Source organism: Lissotriton helveticus, chromosome 1_1 (assembly GCF_964261635.1).
Source record: "Lissotriton helveticus chromosome 1_1, aLisHel1.1, whole genome shotgun sequence".
In the NCBI taxonomy this organism is placed as follows: Eukaryota; Metazoa; Chordata; class Amphibia; order Caudata; family Salamandridae; genus Lissotriton; species Lissotriton helveticus.
In genome coordinates this window covers 849,636,196-849,662,499 of record NC_136057.1, presented here as the reverse complement: position 1 = coordinate 849,662,499, position 26,304 = coordinate 849,636,196, and the positions used below count along the sequence as shown (strand labels likewise).

At 42.0% G+C, this 26,304-nt stretch overlaps 1 protein-coding gene across 6 annotated transcripts in view; it reads right to left on the bottom strand.

The window, feature by feature from the left end:
- Positions 1 to 26,304, bottom strand: part of SYCP3 (synaptonemal complex protein 3) — a 1,302,221-nt gene that overhangs the window by 186,202 nt on the left and 1,089,715 nt on the right. For all 6 annotated transcript variants that reach the window (XM_078675094.1, XM_078675093.1, XM_078675124.1 and 3 more), the window contains one exon: positions 24,756 to 24,854. In XM_078675094.1, coding sequence (XP_078531220.1) covers positions 24,756 to 24,854 — 99 coding nt within the window. The remainder of the gene's footprint in view (positions 1 to 24,755; positions 24,855 to 26,304) is intronic.

Genomic DNA, 26,304 nt, shown 5'->3' with positions numbered 1-26,304 from the left:
TCGAGGTCAATGGGCCCCATCGGCGCCGGACTCGGCGTCGGACGACGCCGGTCCGACTCCGCGTCCGGAGTAGGAGAGGGAATGGGGGTGGCGCCGCCCGGAGCCGGCGTCGGAGTCCCGGTGCCGCGCGGAGGCAGCACCATGGGTTGCCCCGATGGAATCGGCGCCGGAGAGGCCGGTGTCGACCCTGAAGGGCCCAGCGGCGCCGGGGCCGGAGCCGCCGGCGGCATCGGGGCCGGAGCACCCGACGGCGTCGGGGCAGGAGCACCCGAACCGCTCGGGCCCCCGGACGGGACCACCGGGCCCGCAGGCGCCGTAGGCCCCGTCGGAGGAGACAGCGCCCTCATGGCCATGAGGAACTCCTCTATCTCCTCTCGCGACGCGCCTTGCCCAGGGACCGTGGGGTATGGAGCAGGCAGCGTCGGCGACCCACGCGGAGCCGCGGGGGTGGGGCCACCCGAACCCCCGGCCGCATCGCGCGAGCGTCGGGGGGAGTCGGGGGTACGATGACGACGCCCCGACTTCTTGTGCCTCTTACCTGAGGAACCAGAGGAATGGTGACGACTTCCGGAGCGCTCGTGGTGGCTCCGCGACCGCTCCCTCGACCGCTCCCTCGACCTCCGGCCGGACCGGGACCGCTCCTGACGCGGGGCCGACACCCGGAGCTCGAGTAGCTTGCGGGACCGCTCCCATCTAGCCTTACTCGTCAAGGCCCGGCAGTCGACACAGGACTCCACGTCGTGGTCCGCGCCCAGGCACCGGAGGCAGAGTCGGTGGTGGTCCGTGACCGACATCGTGCGGTCACACCCGTCACAATTCTTAAACCCGGGCATCCTATCGGCACCTTAGAGTTAGAAAGTTAATCAAAAAACGTTGGTCAAAAGACCGGAGTACTGCTCTTCGGATCTGCGCTAACTGGCGCGGAAAAAAGAGGAACTGACGTCAGCGCGCGGAGGCGGCGTCTATATACTCCGGCGACGTCATCACGGCGCACGACGGCGATGACAGACGCGGAGCCGCAGGGGACGCCTGCAGACGACGCCTACCGACGCGCAGGGGTACTGCTACGCAAAAGTTTCCGGATCCAGACTGACGCCTGGGGATATTCTAAGGTAAGGAATCTAATACTAAGCTGTTTCTTTCAGATTCCCCTCTTCTCCCTGATCTTGATTGTTCTTTTAGAGGGCGTCCCCTACATATTGTATAGCATTCACGGTTTTTCAACTGTGGGACGTTCTAGCACAGTAGTCTGTGCCACCATTTATTGTGAGTATATTGATTGGACCGTTTTACTAATTGCTTTGATGTTAAGTGGATTGTGTTTATATGTTGATTTTTTTGTGCTAGTTTATTTTTGTTTTTGCACTGTTATTGTAGGTAGTGAGTTTGTGTTCTAAAAAGTTTCCCCTTTTTTCTTTATTCTTGTTTGTATTATTTTTTTGTTGGATTTCCTGGGTCTTATTCTTTCTTTTTTAAACACAAATTGTATTGACGTTGTTTGGTGTGTCAAGAACATGGAAGGACTAAAAACATTTGGTTTTACCGATGAAGATTTCTCGGCATTAATGGGTCAGGTAATGTCCAGTGATAACCCATCCTCCTCACATCAAGGTGATAAAGTAGAATTTAATAATCTATTAAATTTGAGGAAGAAACTCAAACGTATGGAGTCCCATGCGCATTTTATGCGCGAGTACTTAAGAGCGGGTATTATACTGTCTGGTTTGAGGGTGCGTAATGTTCCAGCCCTATTTATGGAAATCCGTAAGTTCTTGGAGCGGTGGTCCCACATTGCGAACCGCTGCTCCAGGGACTGGTGCTTCTTATATTAGAAACTGCAAAGGAAATTTTGGAAGTCCTGAACCAAGACATTCCAGCCTTGGAAGATGAATTAAAATCCTCTACAGCTCTAGAAGAAGCAACCGCAAGACTTGAGAAAGGTAATACGGACACACCAGATTTTGAGACCTACCTTATGAATAATAAGATAGAAATGTTAATGAAGGACATCAGATGGTATACTCAAGAAAAAGCATACCCACATCTCCAAACATCTTACTATCAAGAGTGGAATCAAGGGTCTGGTCAGAATCAGGGATACCAAGGAAACAAATATAGGAGGAGAATCGTTAATTTCTCCGATACCTATTCATCCAACTCTGATAATGAGAACTATCAGGAAATGGGTGGCGATTGGTATGACCCACGGCAATATAGGGGAAGACAAACAGGTAAACGTTCATTTCGTGGTCAGTCTCCTTTTTTACCAAGGGGTCAATACAGGGGAAGGAACAGGAGATGGGCACCAGACAGAGGGGATTAACTACAGATGGCCCCTCCGCATCAGCAGCCCTACCTGAAGACCCGGAACCAACAGTATTGGTGGTAAGGGAGTCCTCGTTTGAGGTTGAGGTTTCAATAAAGATGCATTACCTATTTTTAACCTCTCCCCTACAAATTTGAGTTTAGATGAATGATCTGTTCTCAGTCGGGGCCTTTCTATTGTCCCGTACACTCACCCAAATGTCTTCAAACTACATGATGATCTTTTCTTCTTTTTTCGAAATGTGAGATTAAAAAAATTCTTTCTTGATCGCCCTGCTGAGCAAAATGCGGAAAATCGCTCTCACTGTAAACCTCCGTCTCAATTCACACCAACTTTGGATATGGTGGGACCTGAGGTTAAGATATTTGAGCAGAATCTTATCAGAGAGATTGCCCGTTTTGTTAAACCTCCGCAGAATGCAAGTGGTAATTTGTCACAGGTTAAGAATCAGGCGTTAAAAAACATCCAACAGAACAAAGATCTAATTGTCAAATCATGTGAGAAGGGTGGGGGGATAGTCTTAATGAAACAGTCAGGCTATAATGATAAAATGCTGAAAATGCTGGCTATCCCAGAGAACTATAAAAGATCACACCCTAGAGAATTGACTAAGTTGAGAACCACCATTGAGGAAATGACTGAAAGACCCTTAGATCTGGGATATATTTGTCAAGAGGAATTTAATTACCTCAACAAAGCATGCCCGAAAACACCAGCCCTTTATGGGCTACCAAAAACCCATAAAGATATTTAAGATCACCCTTATATGTCCCATTATCTCAACCAATGGTTCTAGCACTGAACCATTGTCCAAGTTCGTGGATGCGTATTTGTGCCCTTTGACACAGAATTATGCCTCACATATCCGCGATCCGGGCGACATCATAACCAAGATTGAGGGTACGCCTTACAATCAAGACAGTGAGGTCCTTGTAACGCTTGACATTGAGGCTTTATATACTAATATCCCTCAATGTCAAGCGTTACAAGCGGTCGGCGCCTTGTTACAGAGGTCACAGGGGAAAACAAGTGGACCCTACTCACAAAGGAACCAGGGTAAGTACTTTATATCGGAAATAATGGTTCCAGTGGCACAACCAATGTATGATTAATAATCAATACAGCATAGGTTACTTAATAACAAATCAAGGGTTTTTAAAGGGGATGTCCAAGAGAGAAAAACTACTCTACACAAAAAGATTTCAAACCATCATTGAAATTATATTTCTTTTTTTCAAAAATAAATATTTATACACATAGTGTTACAAAATAAGTGCAAAAGTGACCCAAGGTGTAATGTGAGAACCAAAGAGGTATAAACAATTATATAAATAAATAAAGACAGGTGTGATATATTAGGTTTCTAAAAGGAATGTTGTACAGAAAATGAAAACGACCATCAAGTAAATAATGATAACAGCAATGTATGTTTCAGTGGCTATCTAGAATCATAGGCACTGCTTGTAGGATTTGTTTTCAAGGGGTGTCGACGGCGTTTCGACCCGGGCAGTATAATGGGTCTCGTCAGGACTGAAAAATGTGGGACTTCTGTGAATTTAGGAGTGAAAAAGTGAAATGTAAGAACACTACTTGTAACAATCTAATTTAATATAGAGGTTAAGAATGAAAGGACAGATTTTATAGTTACCTAGACGTGTGTAACACACATGGACACGAAAATGACTTGAAAGGGTAACACCATGCGTGAAGTAAAGGTTAAATGCACTTACGGTTAACCCAGCCGGGTACTGTTGTATGTTGTCGCAAGGGAAGAAATGACATTTAGTTAAAATCGCATTTCTTACCGCCCATTTTGTCCTGAAGGTAATTGTAAGATAACTTACCACTGTAATGGTGCAGTTAAGAGAACTCTAGTCTGCGATTTAGACGGAGTTTGTCGAGTGCAGCTGGATATGTCTGTTAGCTTGAAAACTGCACGAAGGCAATATAGGATGATACCCTAACAAATATATTAAGGACATTCAGAGCCTGGTAATGCAATCGACATATTAATGTATTTACACAACCCAAATGAGAGACCTTACCCGATCATGCAGGGTCAATTATGTAGTTTGTAGGGTAATAGTCGGCGTCTGGCAATTATCTGCCGAGTACGATAATTAAAGCGCCTCAATGTATTGCACAATGGCAACGTCAAGTCGGGACGATACCTTTTAAAAAAATATACTTGACGGTCATTATCCAGTTTAGAATGCTTTTAAAAAAAAGTATATACTATTATGTGGCCAATACCTTACCCGATAACAAGGAACTCAATCGCCCTGTTGATTTACTCGATCTCTCTTCCGGGATGTCAATTCAGTACGTGGCGGGCGCAGCGTAATTGCGTGCTTAAACTTTGCCGTGCGTAGGGAACGTGAAGAGAGCAGAGAGCTTGAGCTTCACGTAACGAAGGGACTTCCAAGGCCAGTGTTGAGCCCAGATATAAGGATAGAAATAGACCAGTGACACATCGCACTTGAGTGGGGCGAACTAATGTTGATTCTAATATCCATTTGTTGTGAATAATAGTAACGTGAAGAGAGCAAAAAGCTCGATCTTCACGTAAAAGATGGGCTTCCAAGGTCAGTATAGAGCCCTGATATAACAATAGAATTAGTGACACATCGTACTTGAATAGAGCGAAGTAGCGTTAATTCTAATACCCATTCGTTGCAAATAATGGTTTGTGCAATCAATAAAGTTTTTTCCAAAAAAGAAGAAAGGGAACTCACACAAGTAAAATCAGGTAAATACAGTTGAAAATCACACTTTCATATATACATTATAGTAAAGGCAGTAAATGTACAGGAGACATAGATGGTTAAAATTGGAAATACATCGAATTGTTTTCACTAAAGAAGGTGAATGTATACTCCGAAGGAGCACTGAAATGGTCTAATCCAATGTCAATTGCATATTATACATAGGGGGTTCAACATTTATCACACTGATATAAAGGTAATATAATTGACCCATACTGATAAATAATGACAGGAAAACCCAGTAGAACAATTGATCATACATATTCTGATTTCCATTTACTGAGGCAGAGAGGTTACATAGCCTCGCCATTCTTCAGCGGAATTAAGCCCATGATTTATAGAGTTGACTTTGTCAATCCAATGACATTCACGTCTTTGCAGTATTTGTGTAATACTTCCACCTCTCTCTGGCCTTTTAGCAATGTCAATAACCTGCCATTTAATTTCTTCAGTCGTGTGATTTTTGTCTAAGAAATGTTGAACCAAGGAAGCAGTAACCACAGATCGTCTGATGCGACTCCGGTGCTGACTTATTCTAGCTTTAATTGGTTGCTGGGTTTGCCCAATGTAGGGCAAGCCACAGGGACACCAGATGCAATGCACAACATTTTGTGTGTTGCAATTTGTGTTTTCATTAAAAGGGCATATGATACAATTACCGCATCTATGGTGGCCAACAATCGGGGGAAGACCCCATGCTGCTTCCTCTGTACCATTTTTTTTAATGATTTCAGTGGACGATCTCACCAAATGATCCTTTATATTCTTAGCCCTTTTGTATGCAAAGAGGGGAGTCTCAAGCGAGGGATCTATGCTTTTGATAATTTCCCAGTGTTTGATAATCGCTTTCCTGACTTTATTTGTATGTGTCCCAAAAGTTGTCACACAAACAATTTTCGATGTCTGCTTTTTCGGTTCAGACAAAAGCAATTCCTCCCTTGGACAGTACCACGCACGTTTGAGCAACCTTTTAACAATTTTTTTAGGGTAGCCTCTTAGCAACAATTTATTTTTTAGTACTTCTGCTTCTTTAAAGTAGTCTTCCCTTCGGGCACAATTGCGACGTATACGCAAGAATTGCCCGAAGGGAAGACCATCTCTAAGCGCCCTAGGATGTTGACTTTTATATGCCAATAGCGTGTTTCTCTCAGTTGGTTTCCTATGTAGTGACGTGACCACTTTACCCTCTTCATGTTGGATATTGAGATCCAGAAATGCAATTGTTTTTTTGTGGACTGTAGATGTAAACATCAGATGTATTTGTACATGATTAAGATAGGTTACAAATTCATTAAAAGAGTCTTCACTCCCTTTCCACACTAAAAAAATGTCGTCTAAGTATCTGAACCAACACCTAATGTTGTTGTGTTGCGGATTCAGATCGTTCAATGCATAGCTCATCTCTACATAATTAATATATTAGCTAGATTTGGCGCAAAAATTGCGCCCATACTTGTTCCACAGTATTGTTGATAATATTGGCCACTTGATACAAAGTAATTAGTTTGTAATGCGACACGTAATAGTGCGATTATAAATGAAGTGGGAACATTAAATGGTCTTGGTCTCGTGTCCAAAAGTTGTTCAATCACCTGGATGCTGTCCATTTGGGGTATATTTGTATATAAGGACGAAATATCCAGGGTGGCTAGCAAATCAGTCTCTTCATTGAAGGCCATGCCTTCTACTAGATTTATCATATGTGTTGTATCGCGTACATACATTTTCTGTAAGGGAACAAAATCCTTAATAAAAAATTTTTTTTTTTAAATATACTTCCCGATCGGCTCAAGAACAGATCCACATCCAGATAGGATTGGTCTGCCTGGGGGATGTGTGACACTCTTATGAATTTTTGGGAGAGTATAGAGAACCGGAGTTCTAGGATTCTCCACATTCAGAAATTCATATTCCTTCTTGGTTATAAAACCTAGTTCAAGGCCTTCAGATGTTATCTTTAAAATTTCTTGAAGGATCGAGGTTAGTGGATTCTGATTTATTTTTTGTAATGTTTATCTTCTGAGATTTGTTTATTAATCTCAACATCATAGTCCGCCCTATCCTGAATCACTATGCCCCCTCCTTTATCTGCTGGTTTGAGGATCAAGGAGGAGTCATTTTTTAGTGCTTGGCGTTCAGCAAAGTAGATGTTATAAGGTATGAACTGTTTCTCGTTTTTAATATTGGCCACATCTTGTAAAACCAATTTCTCAAATGTAAGGAGTTCATGTGGCATCAATGCATTGGTAGGATAAAAAGTAGATTGGGGTCTTAGACCTGTAACGGAGTCACATGAAATGAATTCACGATCTTTGAAGAATAATTTCAAACTTATTTTCCTGAAAAACGGAAATATTTCAGCTTTTAGATTGAAGAAGTTAGTTCTTTCAGTGATCACATAGGATAAGCCTTTACTCAGTAATGATATTTCAGAGGATAAACATTACAAAAAATTAAATCAGAATCCACTAACCTCGATCCATCAAGAAATTTTAAAGATAACATCTGAAGGCCTTGAACTAGGTTTTATAACCAAGAAGGAATATGAATTTCTGAATGCGGAGAATCCTAGAACTCCGGTACTCTATACTCTCCCAAAAATTCATAAGAGTGTCACACATCCCCCAGGCAGACCAATCCTATCTGGATGTGGATCTGTTCTTGAGCCGATCGGGAAGTATATTGATTTTTTTATTAAGGATTTTGTTCCCTTACAGAAAAGTTATGTACGCGATACAACACATATGATAAATCTAGTAGAAGGCATGGCCTTCAATGAAGAGACTGATTTGCTAGCCACCCTGGATATTTCGTCCTTATATCCAAATATACCCCAAATGGACAGCATCCAGGTGATTGAACGACTTTTGGACACGAGACCAAGACCATTTAATGTTCTCACTTCATTTATAATCGCACTATTACGTGTCGCATTACAAACTAATTACTTTGTATCAAGTGGCCAATATTATCAACAATGCTGCGGGACAAGTATGGGCGCAATTTTTGTGCCAAATCTAGCTAATATCTATATGAATTATGTAGAGATGAGCTATGCATTGAACGATCTGAATCCGCAACACAACAACATTAGGTGTTGGTTCAGATACTTAGACGAAATTTTTGTAGTGTGGAAAGGGAGTGAAGACTCTTTTAATGAATTTGTAACGTATCTTAATCATGTACAAATACATCTGATGTTTACATCTACAATCCACAAAAAAAAATTGCATTTCTGGATGTCAATATCCAACATGAAGAGGGTAAAGTGTTCACGTCACTACATAGGAAACCAACTGAGAGAAACACGCTATTGGCATATAAAAGTCAACATCCTAGGGCGCTTAGAGATCGTCTTCTCTTCGGGCAATTCTTGTGTATACATCGCAATTGTGGCCGAAGGGAAGACTACTTTAAAGAAGCAGAAGTACTAAAAGATCGCTCAAACGAGCGTGGTACTGTCCAAGGGAGGAATTGCTTTTGTCTAAACCGAAAAAACAGACATCGAAAATTGTTTGTGTGACAACTTTTGGGACACATACAAATAAAGTCAGGAAAGCGATTATCAAACACTGGGAAATTATCAAAAGTATAGATCCCTCGCTTGAGACTCCCCTCTTTGCATACAAAAGGGCTAAGAATATAAAGGATCATTTGGTGAGATCGTCCACTGAAATCATTAAAAAAAAGGTACATTGGAAGCAGCATGGGGTCTTCCCCCGATTGTTGGCCACCATAGATGCGGTAATTGTATCATATGCCCTTTTACTGAAAACACAAATTGCAACACACACAATGTTGTGTATTGCATTTGGTGTCCCTGTGGCTTGCCCTACATTGGGCAAACCCAGCAACCAATTAAAGCTAGAATAAGTCAGCACCGGAGTCGCATCAGACGATCTGTGGTTACTACTCCCTTGGTTCAACATTTCTTAGACAAAAATCACACGACTGAAGAAATTAAATGGCAGGTTATTGACATTGCTAAAATGCCAGAGAGAGGTGGAAGTATTACACAAATACTGCAAAGACGTGAATGTCATTGGATTGACAAAATCAACTCTATAAATCATGGGCTTAATTCCGCGGAGGAATGGCGAGGCTATGTAACCTCTCTGCCTCAGTAAATGGAAATCAGAATATGTATGATCAATTGTTCTACTGGGTTTTCCTGTCATTATTTGTCAGTATGGGTCAATTATATTACCATTATATCAGTGTGATAAATGTTGAACCCCCTATGTATAATATGCAATTGACATTGGATTAGACCATTTCAGTGCTCCTTCGGAGTATACATTCACCTTCTTTAGTGAAAACAATGCGATGTATTTCAAATTTTAACCATCTATGTCTCCTGTACATTTACTGCCTTTACTATAATGTATATATGAAAGTGTGATTTTCAACTGTATTTACCTGATTTTACTTGTGTGAGTTCCCTTTCTTCTTTTTTGGAAAAAACTTTATTGATTGCACAAACCATTATTTGCAACGAATGGGTATTAGAATTAACGCTACTTCGCTCTATTCAAGTACGATGTGTCACTAATTCTTTTGTTATATCAGGGCTCTATACTGACCCTGGAAGTCCATCTTTTACGTGAAGATCGAGCTTTTTGCTCTCTTCACGTTACTATTATTCACAACGAATGGATATTAGAATCAACATTAGTTCGCCCCACTCAAGTGCGATGTGTCACTGGTCTATTTCCATCCTTATATCTGGGCTCAACACTGGCCTTGGAAGTCCCTTTGTTACGTGAAGCTCGAGCTCTCTGCTCTCTTCACGTTCCCTACGCACGGCAAAGTTTAAGCACGCAATTACGGTGCGCCCGCCATATACTGAATTGACATCCCGGAAGAGAGATCGAGTAAATCAACAGGGCGATTAAGTTCCTTGTTATCGGGTAAGGTATTGGCTACATAATAGTATATACGATTTTTTAAAAGCATTCTAAACTGGATTCTGACCGTCATGTATATTTTTTTAAAAGGTATCGGCCCGACTTGACGTTACCATTGTGCAATACATTGAGGCGCTTTAATTATCGTACTCGGCAGATAATTGCCAGACGCCGACTATTACCCTACAAACTACATAATTGACCCTGCATTATCTGGTAAGGTCTCTCATTTGGGTTGTGTAAATACATTAATATGTCGATTCCATTACCAGGCTCTGAATGTCCTTAATATATTTGTTAGGGTATCATCCTATATTGCCTTTGTGCAGTTTTCAAGCTAACAGACATATCCAGCTGCACTCGACAAACTCCGTCTAAATCGCAGACTAGAGTTCTCTTAACTGCACCATTACAGTTGTAAGTTATCTTACAATTACCTTCAGGACAAAATGGGCGGTAAGAAATGAGATTTTAACTAAATGTCATTTCTTCCCTTGCGACAACATACAACGTTACCCGGCTGGGTTAACTATAAATCCATTTAACCTTTTCTTCACGCATGGTGGTTACCCTTTCAAGTCATTTTTGTGTCTATGTGTGTTACACACGTCTAGGTAACTATAAAATCTGTCCTTGCATTCTTAACCTCTATATTAAATTAGATCGTTACAAGTAGTTTTCTTACATTTCACCTTTTCACTCCTAAATTCACAGAAGTCCCACATTTTCCAGTCCTGACGAGATTCATTATACTGCCCGGGTCGAAACGCCGTTGACGCCCCTAGAAAACGAATCCTACAAGCAGTGCCTATGATTCTAGATAGTCACTGAAACATACATTGCTGTTATCATTATTTACTTGATGGTCGTTTTTCTTTTCTGTACAACATTCCTTTTGAAAACCTAATATATCACACCTGTCTTTATTTATTTATATAATTGTTTGTACCTCTTTGGTCCTCACATTACACCTTGGGTCACTTTTGCACTTATTTTGTAACACTATGTGTATAAATATTTATTTTTGAAAAAAAGAAATATAATTTCAATGATGGTTTGAAATCTTTTTGTGTAGAGTCGCTTTTCTCTCTTGGACATCCCCTTTAAAAACCCTTGATTTGTTATTAAGTAACCTATGCTGTATTGATTATTAATCATACATTGGTTGTGCCACTGGAACCATTGTTTCCGATATATTGTTACAGAGGTCGGCTGGAGAAAGACCAGATGGCTTTATCCTTGAGTGCTTAGAGATAGTACTTAAGAACAACTATTTTGACTTTAATGGTACCGTTTACCAACAGCTGAAGGGGACCAGCATAGGAGCATCTTGTGCTCCCAGCGTAGCAAATACTTACATGGGCGAGTGAGAAATTAAGAATGTGTTCAATGAGGCGGCTCCATTCTTCGACCAAGTCGGTTTGTGGAGACACTTCATTGATGACATTTTCTTTGTTTGAAGGGGAGACAGTGAATCATTACAGGAGTGTATACTGTGGCTGAATGCGAGCGATGTCAATTTGAAGTTCATTGCTTACAGTAGTCCCATCAGTGTAGAATATTTGGACATTTTAATATCAGGTGCTAATGGCTCCCTGGAGGTGAGCTGGTTCAGGAAGCCTACTGCAAAAAATACCATCTTGCAGTATTAGAGTTACCATCCGACCTGTCCAAAAAATTCCATTCCCTTTGGAGAATTTTTGAGAGTTTGTTGGAACTGTACAAATATGGCTGAATTTCATAAACATAGTGATGCCCTAAGGACACGCTTACTGGCTAGAGGGTCTCCCCGAAGATTGTTACGACATGCGTACAAAAGGGCTAAATACTACAACCGTGATGCCTTGTTAGAGGGAACACGCCGTATGCCCCAAGATAAATATCATCCAAAAGAATTGGAAAATTCTCAATAGTGATGAGAATGAGACACAATTGGAACAGCCTTTAGTAGCTTATCGCAGAAATCGGAATTTGCGTGACCTACTGGTCCACACAAGACCAGTGGTGAACACTTTGTGCCAGACTTCTATCACAGGATTGCCAGTAATATCAGCCAACCATAGGTGTGGGCCCCGCCACCCTTGTGAGGCCGCGATTGTCACAGAATCCTTATGCTACCATGATCGTAAGATTACTTTGCGGGATCTTACCAATTGCAGAAGCCGAAACATAGTATATTTGCTTGTGTGGACTAGTTTACATCGGGGAGATTGCGCGAGAGTTTAGGGTACTTTTTAGGAAGCATAAATCAGCTATACGTACCAGGAAGATGGCAGCGCCTCTCGTCCAACACTGTTTGGACAAAGATCACTCTGAGAGTGACATCAGATGGCGTGTCTTGGAAAAAATAAGAAATAAAGCTGGATTCCCCATTGAAGTCATCCGTAAAAAGAGGGAAACCTTTTGGATATTTACCATGGACAGTGTGAAACAGGGGCTTAATGAAGTCATCCAATGGCATGTCACTCAATCTTGGTAATTAGTCTATTGACTCCCACACTGATGTAGCAGGAAGTGGGCAAGGTTTATTGGTCTTGTCGCATTAGAGCTTTAGTCTGCTTTCATGACTGGTTTTTGGGTCTGTTGTGGGGCTAAACATGATATCACCCTTTAAACCTTGCTTGGACTAAGTGAGAATCTTGCCTTTAACTGTTGCCCAAAAAGTAATTGTGGGCTGAATGGTTACAATGACGAGGTACTGGATATTTTTCTAGGCTCGGTGATACTACCCAATATGGTGATAATATCCAGGTATTGCCTGGTGTAAACTTCCTCCTTATCTTTGGTGACTGGTAGTTTGGCAGTCTAACATGTAGCTAATATTACAGCTGACTAATTATTGTATTGTCCCGAGATGGTGGTGCCATCATTTTAGGAGGACAGTTTTATCTCTAAAACTCTGTTGATAGAGAGTTTCTAGCTCTTTCTTACACTGTTGGTGCATGCATTAGTCCATCTACTTTATAACCACTGGTTGGGAAGACATTCCATCCTTTAATATGGGGGCATTACCTGGAAGCTAATTCTTTTCCCCTTTTTAGGCCGACAAATTAGTGTTCCGTTTTAAGATGGGGGCAGCATTAATCGGGAAGACAGTCTACCTACTAAATATGGTGGCAGTATTTTGATGTTATATAGTACCCCTTCTTATGTTGACAAATTATTTTACAGCTCTAGAATGAGGGCGACATCTTTTTATGACAGTAGTACTAACACTGTCTGGATATGTGTTAGTCAACTCACGTAATTGCTTCTAGTTCACAGAAATGGTATTGTCTAAAAATGACGGCAACATTTGTATGCTATTCTGTCCACTTTCTATGATGAGGTAATAGACACCGCCACCATATTAATCCTTTTCCACCCCGGCCGCAAGGCGACCGGGGTGGAAAAGCGGTGGACGGTCTTTCCGTCCGCCGAGGTCCCCCCGCCATACTAATATGGCGGGGGGAATTTGAATGCGGATGTCGGGCAGATTGCCCCCGCCAGGCTGGCGGTAGCCTCCGCCAGCCTGGCGGGGGCAATCTGCCCGACATCCTAATGGGCCCCTTAGTATTTAAAGCTGACCGGCGTTTATAGCGCTAACGACCGGGCCATCTCGAGGACCTACGTGCTACCTGTTTTGCGGGCTACAATCCACTGTTAAGGTGAGGAGAGAGTAGGCTTTAGTTCTAGCGGGCTTCGGCTATGTTGGCCCTTCAAAGAATAGCATTACAATAGGGACCTTAACCAGGGAAAGCGGTGTGAAGCTCTTTTTTCTATATTGTTTTTTCCCACTATTAAAGAGATTGCACTTAGGATAAGCACGGGTAAGGGAATCTGCATGGAGTTGCTGCATTGGTATCTGCAACCTATTGTGACTTGTGTATATAGAAGATACTTGCCAGTGAAGATACTTTAAACAACTAATATGTGGCGTTTACATTTCCCCAGAATAATAGGGTGAAGCTTACTGCCCAGAGTTTTGGGAGCAGGAGGTAATGTGGATGGTGAGATACACACAGGTAGCTTAGAGGTAAATACCCTGTATTAGAATTTTAAGAAAAGAACAGTGCATTGGATTGACTGTATAGTGATGATGGATTGTTTCATCTCATTTGCAGTTAAAGTGGACATTTATTGTAAAAGGACACAATATATACACAGAGATTATTTGAAGATGCGGTGAACAGCTAATTTGCGCCTTACAAGGTATCTCTGTTGTACAGTAGTATCCCTGGCGTATTATAAACGTATAGGTGAGGGTCAGTCTATCATTTATATTGATGGCACACAAATTGTCAAATACTGTTTTTAGTGACGTCGCTCTGCGAGTGATTGAGAACGTTGGTACACCACGCTTTGGAATCTGAGAAGTGAATTTCCGGTGCGATTTCGCCTCCAAAAAGGTATTTTTGATGGGTTTTTCTTTCTCACACAAACCACCATATTGTGTGGATGCCTCCATTGGTGTATGAATGGGCTTGGGTTTCAGATATTCTCTCTTTTTTTGTCCTCTGTCCTCACAGGAGAGGAGAGCTTGGTACTGTGACTATTTTAATGAGAAGCAGTAACATACGACCTTTAGTTATTTCAGGTAAGAGAACGCAGATATCTGGTAGATCACCGTATGTGGGTATGGGGAGCCTTACAGAGTAGTGTATTTAAGATAGGTGACACTCTCTGACCTCTGGCTGACCTACAATTTCTAGACCTCTCTTTGACATATGCTGTAGCTTATTTCTGCTACCACATGTTGGTTGGTTTGTTCCCATTGGAGTGTGGATGGGAGTCTTTATGAGAATATTTTTGTTCTGTTTACTCTGCCCTTACAGGAGAATAGAGCTTTATTTTGTGCAATCTGTTTGAGAAGTGGCAGATCCTCAGACGGTGTAGGATAAATGAAACAACCGAGTTTACCCTAATAGATGACAGTGGAATTAGATTTCCTGTAAGTATCCCTTATGGAATGGATCTGGGTTGTATTGGACTGTTGAATATTGGTTAATCTGTAATGTTTGTATTATATTTGATGTTGCTGTATGTTTATTCACAAAGGTTTTGGTGGTGGTCAATTTACACGCTGGGTGTGCATGCACAACTCATTAATAGCCCTGAGTAGGTAGGGGCGCAATGGGTTTTTTATGTGGTTTCCATTAATGATCAACGAAGCACAATTGAGTAAATGAGTCCTTTATGTATAACGTCAAAGCAATGGTAATCATGAGTATCCTTGTGGTTGTTGAGGAATTTGGTCCAATCTATGTTAAAATTGTTACTATTGATATTTTTTATGTGGCCCAGATTTTCTTATTGTCTCTATAGCCTTTCAGGTGGTACCTTTCTTCCCCGGGTGGAGCGATTCTTTTTAAGGCTCAATATCTGGCAGGACCTGAGGAAGGTGGCAATCCATCGCTTTGCAGCCACCAAAACGCGTTGACCACTGCCTTGTTAGATCCTGCTATATACAGTTGTTGTATGTGTTCACTTAAACTACAATGTTACTCTGTAGTTAATCTCCCCAGATATATGTAATGAGTGTGAAGGTCAGTCTAGGTTTGTGAGAGTATGGTTTGAATGGTGGTGTGTGAATTTGGTTAGTGTTTCTCTACCTGGAGATATCATATATTTGTTGTTCTATTGTTCTCTCTATTGAGATATGATTATTGATGAATTTCTGTAATAATTTGGGTTGAGTTGTTTATGATTTAGTTAATTTTTTTATAAAAACAGTATCATGATGAAAACATTTTTGATAAAAGAAATGAAATAAAATAATATACTTTTGTTAATTGAGTATTTGGTTATTGACAATTTCTTTGTGCTCATGCTGTGTATTTAGATTAATTTAAGTGTAAAAGGATTTTAGGTCGAGAGGGAGACTTTTTTCTTGTTGTGCTCTTATTCCCCCTCTTCTCCTTGACCGTGATTGTTCTTTTAGAGAGGGTCCCCTACATATTGCATGGTGTTCGACTTCCTCGCTTCTGGTGTGGTCTGAGTCTTCGAGAGACGCCACTCGCTCGCCTAGGCCATCCACATCGCGGCGTATCTCCCTCACCTCCCCCGCCACCTCTTGTTTGAGCGTATGGAAATCCTCAGGCAGGGAGTTGAATAGGGTTTCCAAGAAAGACCTGGTGATAGGCACCTCTCCGTCCCCCGGTTCCATTTGCTGCTTTGATGTTGTAGGGGAGGGAGGCCCTCTGTTTCCCTTAGGTGGGCCCTTGAGGAGCATGTCCGTAAGCTTGCGTTTTCACTTCTTCCTCGTGTTGGCCATGATATGGCATCATCAGGCGAAGCTCTTCTTCACTTATTTGCTGAGGCCATACGGGGCCCTCACCGTGTGTCTTGATTGCTAGGGGCAGGCGAGCCTTGTGTGGGGGTGCCGGTTTGTCCTTCTCACTGCTTGGCTTCTGCGTCCCGGTATGGGAGGAGGGGAGGCAACGACCGCCGGCTCTTGGAGGTTCTATCCCCTCTCGCCGATTCTCCCCTACTGGTGCTATGCCTCTTGTCCTGAACACTCTCTCTGTGAGTGGTGCCACTAGGGACTGATTTCGGGCGGTCTCGTCTCACCCCGTTCGCCTGTTAGTGAAGGTCCGCAGATGTCTCCTGAGGGCCCACCGATTGCTCCTGGCTGCCACCACTGCTCTCCTGGTCGTTGCACTGGGAGGCCTGTTATGAGTTTTTGCGCAGAGCTGCCGAGCCCAGGGAAGTCAAGTCCGTGGTGGGTGGGATATGGTGCCCTCTAAGTGGGGTCACTGGGTGCTTGCGCCGCGGAGCCCCCTCTCGCCGCCTCTCCCACACGTGGCTGGCAGGTAGCCCTTCTTGCCCACATTGCTGTTTGGGGGTACCTACATCTGGGCCCCCCTCACTATGCCGAGGGAGGGTGAGGGCCCGGGGGACCCCCTGAGCTTGTCCCTTGGGGTGCAGAGGCCCGCGTCTCCGCCCCCCGGTTGCAACGCAGAGCGCGGCCATGTTGAGCATGCTGGTGGTAGGGGTGTGCAAAGGCCCAGTCTTTTCCCTGGAGCTTTCTATGGAAATGGGGAGCCCCTCAGTGGACCTCGGGCCCGGCAGATTCCTTTAGTTAGCCCCTCCAAGCATATAGGCCCACACCTCTGCCCCTCTGTTACAACGCGGAGTGCGGCCCACCCTGGGGTCTTGCTGGTGGGGATGTGCATGGGCCCAGTCCACGCATGGGGCTCTCTGTGGTGCTGGGAAGCCCTCCTGCGGCCCCCTCGTGTGCCAGTCCGGCGTCTTCGATGGTGCCCCGCTGCTGCACTTGGTTAAAGCATGGTGCCACTGCTGTTTTCCTCTGCGGGAAAGCGTCTTCGATGCCCCGGTCCTCTCCTTGGTAGGCCCCGGCACCTGCCCCGGGGCACGCACGATGGCGGCGTCTTGTGTCCCTCCGCCCCACCTCTAGTCTCGAGTGGATGTGAGACACTTCATAGCCCGTCTGCTCGCTGTGGGGGGAAAGTCTGTATGCTGCGTTGGGACCCTCACTGTGAGGGGCACCTGCTGGCGATGTTCTGGGCCCGGCCGCCCAAGGCTCTATTTTCGCGCCTCCTCGAGCGCCCCGGCACACTCGCCACTCACTGCCGCCGGTGCTCCGCACGAGCCCCCACTCTACTTGGAGTCGCTGTCACTGCCCGTCCATCCACATTAGGGCCGGTTATCCGTCGTTGTGGGGAGGTCGCTGGGCAGATGCCGGGACTCTGGAATCCCTTCCACTAGGCGCGACCGTACGCCTCTGGACCCACTCCCTCACGGCGCCATTTCGTAGCACCAGCTACTAGGTGGTCTCCGTCTCCCGGAGCCGCTTGGCTGCCAGCAAAGCAGGGTTTCGTGTGTCCCCCAGCTCCCAGCACGTTTTGGTTCAGAGATGGGGAGAATTTCAGCTGTTTTGGCCGTAAAAGGGGAATCAGGCCGAGGAGCCTCCGGGTGTTTTTTGAGTGATTCTAAATACAGTTTGCCATGACTGCCAGGCCAATAACTGTGTGAATTGATAGCTAAGGTGGTTAAAAAAGGAATTTTAGTAATGAGGCTTAAAGCAGCAGATATGCTCAAAGCTGATACTTAAATTTGCATATTTTCATATAAGTGCATTGATTTATCTTCTGCAGGTCTTCATATCACATGATTGCGCATGTATTGGTTAAATAAATGTGGAAATATACCAGTTTCAGCTTTATTTTTTTTCCACAAAACCCATAATAAATATGGATAAATACAGATAAAGTGAAATGTCAAAAAAATAAATACCATAAAACTGGGAGCCCTAGTGATAATAGTGAGAATTAGGGAGTTAGAATAAGAGTAAGTGCAAGAAAGGGAGTGACAATGAGTGAGTACAATTTAGTGAAAATGAATAAGCAGGATTGAGTGAGAATATGGTATTATGCTTGGAAAGTGCTATTTGCCCTGGCATAGTGATGGTAATTTTTGTCTTACGAAGGCACCTATGGCAAAATACTGGTGCTGACAATCTTTAGCATGTCAGGCATTGGTTACAAAATAAAGGCAGACTGGAGGTAATGATTTGCATAATGATAAAAGTATGGTACTGGTATACTAGATGTAATTATTACTGGAAGCAGTTGTTGGCATGATGGTGAAGTACTGATACTGGCATACTAGAGGTAGTTCTGGACATATAGAGTACCCGAGAAAAATGGCTGACCACACATAATTGAGGAAGTTCTAAGTATGGGGGAACCCATGGCAAAATGCTGCCACTAGCACATTGGAAGTAACTATTGTCATAAGGGAAGACAGCAGAGTCATATGAAAGGAGGGCAACCGTGATGAAATGCTGGGCTCGAGTTACTGAGGCAAATTTTGACATAAGGCTCACCCAGGGTATTGGGATGGAATTTATGGCAACATTCTAGCCCTGGTATATTGTATGTATTTTTAGTCAAAGAGGAAACTAAAACCGATGAAATAATGCTGGCCCTGACACAATGCAGGCCATTTTGACAAACGGGGACACCCATAGCATATTTTGAAAAAAATGGGGCAAACTCCTGGGAAGTGTCTGGTTTCATTGGCTTGGAAAATCATGAAAAGACTAGAATATTCAAGGAGTCTCCTTTCAAAACCAAATGTATGTGAACATTGTGCTTCAAAATGAACTATTTAACCAAAGCTTTAGTTTTTTTCCTCTGAGACAGGATACTGCAAACCCTCTTAAGAGGTCTAGCTCACTTGCTTCACTCGCTTACTACAATTCAGGGCTTATAATACTAACAAGAACTTCTAAAGAACATGTCAGCACACTAATATAGGTGGTATCTAAAACAGATATGTGTCCATGTGGTGTTGTTATACTAATCATGCAGTTATTATGGAATTTCAGCAGTGTTACTTATTGTGATGTCATCAGTGTTAAGGTTGTGTGGCATAGCATTCTGCGCGATTTGCTAAAAGGTTGCATGCTCCCACCACCTATGATACAAATGGCAAAGCACTCCTGGAGGAATTATTTATGGGTTTGTTTTCATTTGTAATCATTTGAAGTTAGTCAATAAGATCAAAGCCAAGGTAATATCATGAATGAAAAATTCTAATAAATAGACATACTCCTGTGCTAGAGCTAAGACACAGATAATGGAAAATTACTAAAATATGCGGAACAAAATTCAAGACTAACAGCCAACTATTGCTTTGTTTAAGTTTCATGTCAATACAAGATATTACAAGTATATTCGCAGTCAGATACAGCTTATGTAGAGTGTCACATCAATATGAATACACTAACTAAATCCTGGAATGCTTTTTGACCAGTTACCCAGTTTGGTGTAAAGCACCACTCAGCCTGATTACGTAGACTACGTTAATTGTACACAAATTACTATATGCATCATTTTAAAACACTGATGTGGAGTACAATTCAACGTTCTGGTCTCTCAGGAAGAAATACACATGATCATCCTCGGAACAATTACTAAAGAATAGAGCCCTTACTTTAATTCAACGTTGCACAGTTCGTCAATTATTCATTCCCATCTCCCTGCCTCTGGTGAAATATATACACTGTCATTTCTCACAGCCTCCATTCGCGGATTCCTCTGATTTGCTTTTTATCTGTCTGGCAGGAAGTAAACTTATATACTTCTCCATAAACTGTTTTTGGATGAGACTTTTATGAGTGGTGCTATATAATAAACTAGGAAACTGAATACAAAACATTCAGTGAGTTCTGTACTCTTGTTGGAGTATTCTTATTGATGTGACTCTACATAGATTGTATCAATCTGACTGCGAATGTATTTGTGATGTAAAAAAATATATATTTTGAGATCCAATAAATTGCAATGCAAATACATCAATACAAAATATTCATGCACCAACAGTAAATATGCCTTTAAAATAAATTTCGCAGCAAAAATACATCCAGGATCAAGAAAAGACGGCAGTACATAAAACTCCACAGAAGATAAACACAAAGAATAAATCTAGACAGATTCCTTTGTTAATAAGCCGTCGAAAGTACATAAAGAGCCGAGTGTGCAAATAAGCAATACGACATGATCCAAACTTCTAGACTGACGCCCCATTTTCAATCAAAAACCGCCCCCAAAGTTTATAGAATTTCTTAATACCCCCCATTGCGCATTGCATATTGCCATTCATCATTTTTAACATGCTTCATTTTTTTAAGCCAATCCCCCATTGTGGGGACGAACTGTGTCCACCACTTTTGAAGTAGAAGAAATCTGGCCATTGACATTGCTACCAATAGTAATTTTGTCAATTTATTGGTTAGACTGAGAGCAGGATCATACCCCAAGACTCTCCACCAGGTACTGGGAGTTAATTTAGCCTGCCATTTAGTCTCCAAATACTGATATATATATTTTCAAAATTCCTGAATAGGAGGACAAAGGCCAATTAAGTGCACCCAATTACCAACAGTCCCAGCGGTACATCGAAAGCAGTGACACAACCAGTTAGGGTTGACTTGTGCAAGAAATTGTGGGGTTTTATATACAAGACATTTACTAAAATATAACATTCAACGCCAATTGGCTCGTCTCAAAATACTAAAATTTAGCACATTAACTTCATCCCACATCCTTGCTGTTTGTTCCAATCCTTAATATTTTTGCCATTTTTTGATTGCTTATTGGGTGAGAACCGGACTCTTCATGGAGGTGAACAATTTTTATAATTTCTCGGGGCTATGGGTTCGCAAGCTTCAAGTAACGCAGATGCCGCTTTTTGACCACAACATATCTGGCAAGAGTCTACATTTCTAAATACTTTATTCAACATTGTTTAGGAATCAAGGAGCAGATAATCGCCTTGAACTAACTCTCAAATTTCGGACATGTTTAGCAACCGCTCCCCAGATAAAAGAACGTCGACTAGCTTCTTAAACACTGCTTTCACCCACTTTTGGACAATATTGGGAGTCAGATTAGTGCCAGACTTCGTAACTAGTTCTGACAGGGATGTTACTGCGTTAATATGGGGAATGGCACATCCCCTATGGAGAGCCATATGCTCCTGAAGGAACCACTTCAGACTCTTGTAACATAATTTTTTGGGTGACTTTGCTGATTTTAACATATCATGTAAATCATATTTTTTTAAATGAGTGGCATGAAATAATTCTTAAAAGTACCATTGTGAAGCTTTACATTAAACCTGGACATATACTGTGCAAAAAAGGCGCTATAGTAATCCTTAAGATTGGGAAGCACCAAACCCTTCACCCCTTCATATAAAGTGCTCAGTGCTGCTCCGACTGGTTTTTTTTGCCAGATAAATGATGTAGATATAGATTCCAACTTTCTAAAAAATGATGTGGTTAAAACGCCCGGAATAGCTGAAAAGAGAACATTTACACAGAGGTAATCGACATTTTAATCAAGGGAACCCTCCCAGGATAGTCAGAGGAAGATAATTCCGGCATGAAAATAGGTCTTGTATTTTGAAAAGCAACTGGGAAAATTAAGATCATATAAATCCTCAATCCGCAATGAGTACCTGATGCCCAAATATATGCAAAAACAACAACTGATGGACAGAATGCAGAACAATGTCATACATTCACCCCAGTACAGAGATCTGGGCCAAAATCCACCTATTTTAGCTCACCATGCCATTCCATTTTGAACCCAGCCATGTGAAAATCAGTCTTGACCCTGTGCCAAATGGGACTGGGAATGGGAGGACCTGGCCTGGCAGTTCAGGCTGGATTGTTCCCATGGCAATTTTGGCTACCAGTTGACGCACACGGCTATATCTGGATGTAGTATATCTGAGTTACACCCACATAATATTATTTGAGTTTACCTCCTGTTGATTTTGTAGCCTCCCAATTTCTACTACTGTGCAAACATTTTGAAAGCCTTCTCCTGGATAGCCTTACTACTGTCAAGAAGTAACATAATATAGTTGGCATATAGCTAGATCTTCCCCATCTGTGGCAACGGAGGGAGGATATAGCCATTCTCCGTGATCGATATTGCCTATGGCTCAATAAAAAAGGCAAATAAAATAGGGGATAAGGGACAACCCTGCCGTGTTCAAAGCAAGACGTGTATTTTCCCTGCCTCTGTAGCATTTACAATAATATTGGCTTCTGCATTACGATACATCCTACAAAAAACCCTGTGATCTGGGCAGGAATCCTGAATCTAGATAGAATACAAAACAAAATTTCCCAGACCACGAAGTCAAATGCTTTCTCTGCATATAATAGAAGCACTGTGGCTGGTGTATCGTTGACAGAAAAACAATCTAATGCTTTGGCAAGATAATATGTGTTTGTGCCTAATCGATGCCCAGCAATAAAACCATTCTGATCTGAATGAATCAACTTTGATGCATTAGGTTGAATCTATTGGCAGTATTTATGTGATTATTAAAAAAATCAATGTTTAATAATGTAATTGGACGATACGAGTTTGGGTCTTCACCATCTCTCTCCTTTTTTAAAAAAAACATTCCCCTTATAAAATGAGGCCGGAATAGGGCCCACCTCTAACATTGTGTTGCTGACAAGTAAAAGGTAATTGACTAAAAGATCTATAAAAGGTTTTTAATACTTTGCCAAAAAAGCATCCGGCCCACAGGCTTTACAATTTGGGAGATTCTTGATTACCTCAACGAATTCTTCTTTGGAGATAGGTCAAGTAATATTGTCCCTCTCTTCCTCGGATAGCATGGGAATATTGCGGTCCTCTAAAAACTTTCCAAGGGATTCTTTATCTACAAGTTGGTTTGGGGTATAGATCCGTTTATAATGATCCAACATAATTTAACCCATTTTCTCTGGTTCCTTGCACCTAATTACGGAGAACGGATATTTCAGTGCGTCTATCCTATTGTTGGTAGATTGTTCACGCTCCTGCCAAGCTAAAAACCTCCCAGTAAAATTACTCTCCTCGTAAACGTTTTGCATGGTCACGCGATTTGAGACCTCACATTTTGTATTATACGGCTCACTTAATTCCATTTTATCCTCCTCCAGTGCTCTTTTATTGGGCTTAGATGAGTTTGTGATTTCTTGTATTGATGTGAAATTTAAACAACTTAATAGTTGGCTGTTTTGGGTGTTGACGTAATTGCCACATATTTGACTAAGTGTAGCAGTTAATGCGCCTTAACTTAAGCAGAGGAATATGCCCATTAATTTTAATTTTGCATTCATTGACATTACCTTGGCTTGAATCTTATTGACCAACTTCGACTGATGAAAATGTAAATAATCCTACAAATAATTTCATCAGGAGTGATATTTGTATTGTCTACTACAGGAAGATTGGGTTGCTCTGTTGTGGTTTCATTCTCACTACCTTTGGTGTCATTAAGGTCAAAGGGCATGTGATGTCTGTCACTTCCACTACCTCTGGAATTTTAGTGAATCGACACCCATTTATTTTTATTTTTCACATTTATAAAGCGCAGGAATCGCCCCACATGGGGCATCTCCGCGCTGAGGACCATGAGGGAGGGTCAGAGATCTTGACATGTCATTAAACTACACCATTAATCAAGGTTTTAAATTGTGCCTAGAAAGTTTTTATCACTTTTGGTACATGCCCTATAAGAATAGTCACCCACTTCAATTTACATCTACAGAATTCAAGTCACAGCATCTGGAAAAATGACTATTCCTAATAGCACTCAACCAGAATATAATGTTTTAAATGTCAGCCTACAAAAATATCATAGCCAGAATATCAAGACCACAATATCATGAAGGTAAGCACATATAGTTATGTATCGCTGTACTATTCATAACTCTAACTACCTATCTTGAAGATACACACTTCAAGGTACGTAGAAGGATACATATATTCAAGGAATTACTTATGGAGTTAAGGAATCTATAGTACATTTTCATGCTACAATATATTTTAATGACAATTTTTCCGAACTCTATTTTCTGACCTACAGCCATGCCTAATTCCCTAAAACAGTGCAGCACAGATATAATGCATACAACTTTCAATTAAATAGTACAGTGAGATAACACATTCTAATAATATATTGCAATTTAGATTACAATTAAAAGTCAATGGTGTGGTTCACAATAGTAGTGCTACATAAGGGGGTGGCTCCTCCAGATAATTACTGACCAGGGAGAAATAAGGCCGCTAGCCCTATCCGTCCACCCAAGGTCAATAACTACGACAGAGTGCTATTTACCTTGGATAACATTTCCTAAATAAAGGTCTTAAAATGGTAAGTTGTTTAATGAAAATCAGTACTATCCACTGCTTGTTGATAGGCAGAGTTATTGCTCTATTCTAAAAAATCATTCCAAACCTTTAAGAACTGTTCATAGAGCTGCTTAATTGTTTTCAGCCTCTGACCCTGGACTATTCTTGCCTGTTGGAAAAGCTTTTGCTGTTGGCGGAACATGTTCTAAATCACAAAAAGAAGCAATCAGTTATCCTCACAAATACAAAGTGAACAACAATAACATTTACAGTAAAACAACATCACATCCTTTTATCCATCTCAAGAATATTCTAATAATGCTATTTCAGGTACTTTTATAGCATCGAGCTAGCTTCAGTGAGCAACAAACTGAGTAACAAAAAGAGCACTCCTCAGGTTAAAAGATTATCTTTGCATGACAGTACATTGAGGTTGTGAGGGAACATGGATACAAGAACCCCTGGGTACACAGGTATATCTTATTAACATACAATCAAAGAGTGAATAAAATGAGAGAGAAAACAGTACAGCATTGCGGGGGGAATAGTTACGAGTGTATGGGACGGTGTATGGATCACAAATTATAGTTAAGGGCTATTCAGGCCCAGATGTTGGGTGGAGATGTTGCTGAAAAAAGTCAGAGTCCAGTTTCTTAAAGGACTTAAAGGAGGGCTGGATTGAATTAGAGTGTCCCTTAGTCTGTACGATAGATGGGAAACACATTTCTTTGGGTTTAATCACTGCATGGTACAATACATTTGCACTCTGTACATCTTATTTAAAAGTTTTGTCTGCATCTTTGCAGAGAATTACAACAGATACTCATACTTTTTCCTGCACTGCTGCTTCACTGGAACAGAGAACTTGACATCCTGTTCACACAACATCGGAATCCAAGAATACACACTCCGATGGATCTGCTCCTTCTTGACTGGAAGGACCCATTCAGTCAGCCTGGCACTGTACAAACAACTTGGATGCCCACCACCTCATCTGCGGACTACTACAATGATCCTTCCTGAGCCTGGCCCTCTACAAGGCATGCACGATCCCTTTGCCCAGCATTATCTTCTCTCAGAACATTAATGTCCTCTCCTATGCAGACAACATGCAACTCATTCTCTCCCTCACAGACAAGTTGCCCCAGTCTTCGGATCAAGTTCAGTGCCTGCATGACTGAAATCACCCACTGGATGAAGACCAACAGTCTAAAACTGAACACTGACAAGACCAAAATTGTGATCTCCAGGAAGAGTACATCAACGTGGGAATGCCCCTATTGGCCAACAGAGCTAGGACCGATACCCACCCCTCAAAACCACAACCCACACCAACATTCTCTGGATCATCAACACCAAACTCGACATGACCACCGAAGTCAGTGCTTTTACCGCCTCATACTTCCATACCCTGAAGAAGCTGAGGAAGATTTTCAAATGACTCCCAATCAAAATCCGGAAAACCTTCACACACATCCTGGTCAAATGCAAGATGGACTACAGGAACATCCTCTATACCAGGATCAACAAAAAACTCACTAGAAGACTGCAGACCATTCAGAACTCTGCGGCCAGAATCACTCTCAACCTCCCATGCCACATTCACATCACACCACACCTGAAGGAGCTCCACTGGCTTCCCATTCACAAACAAG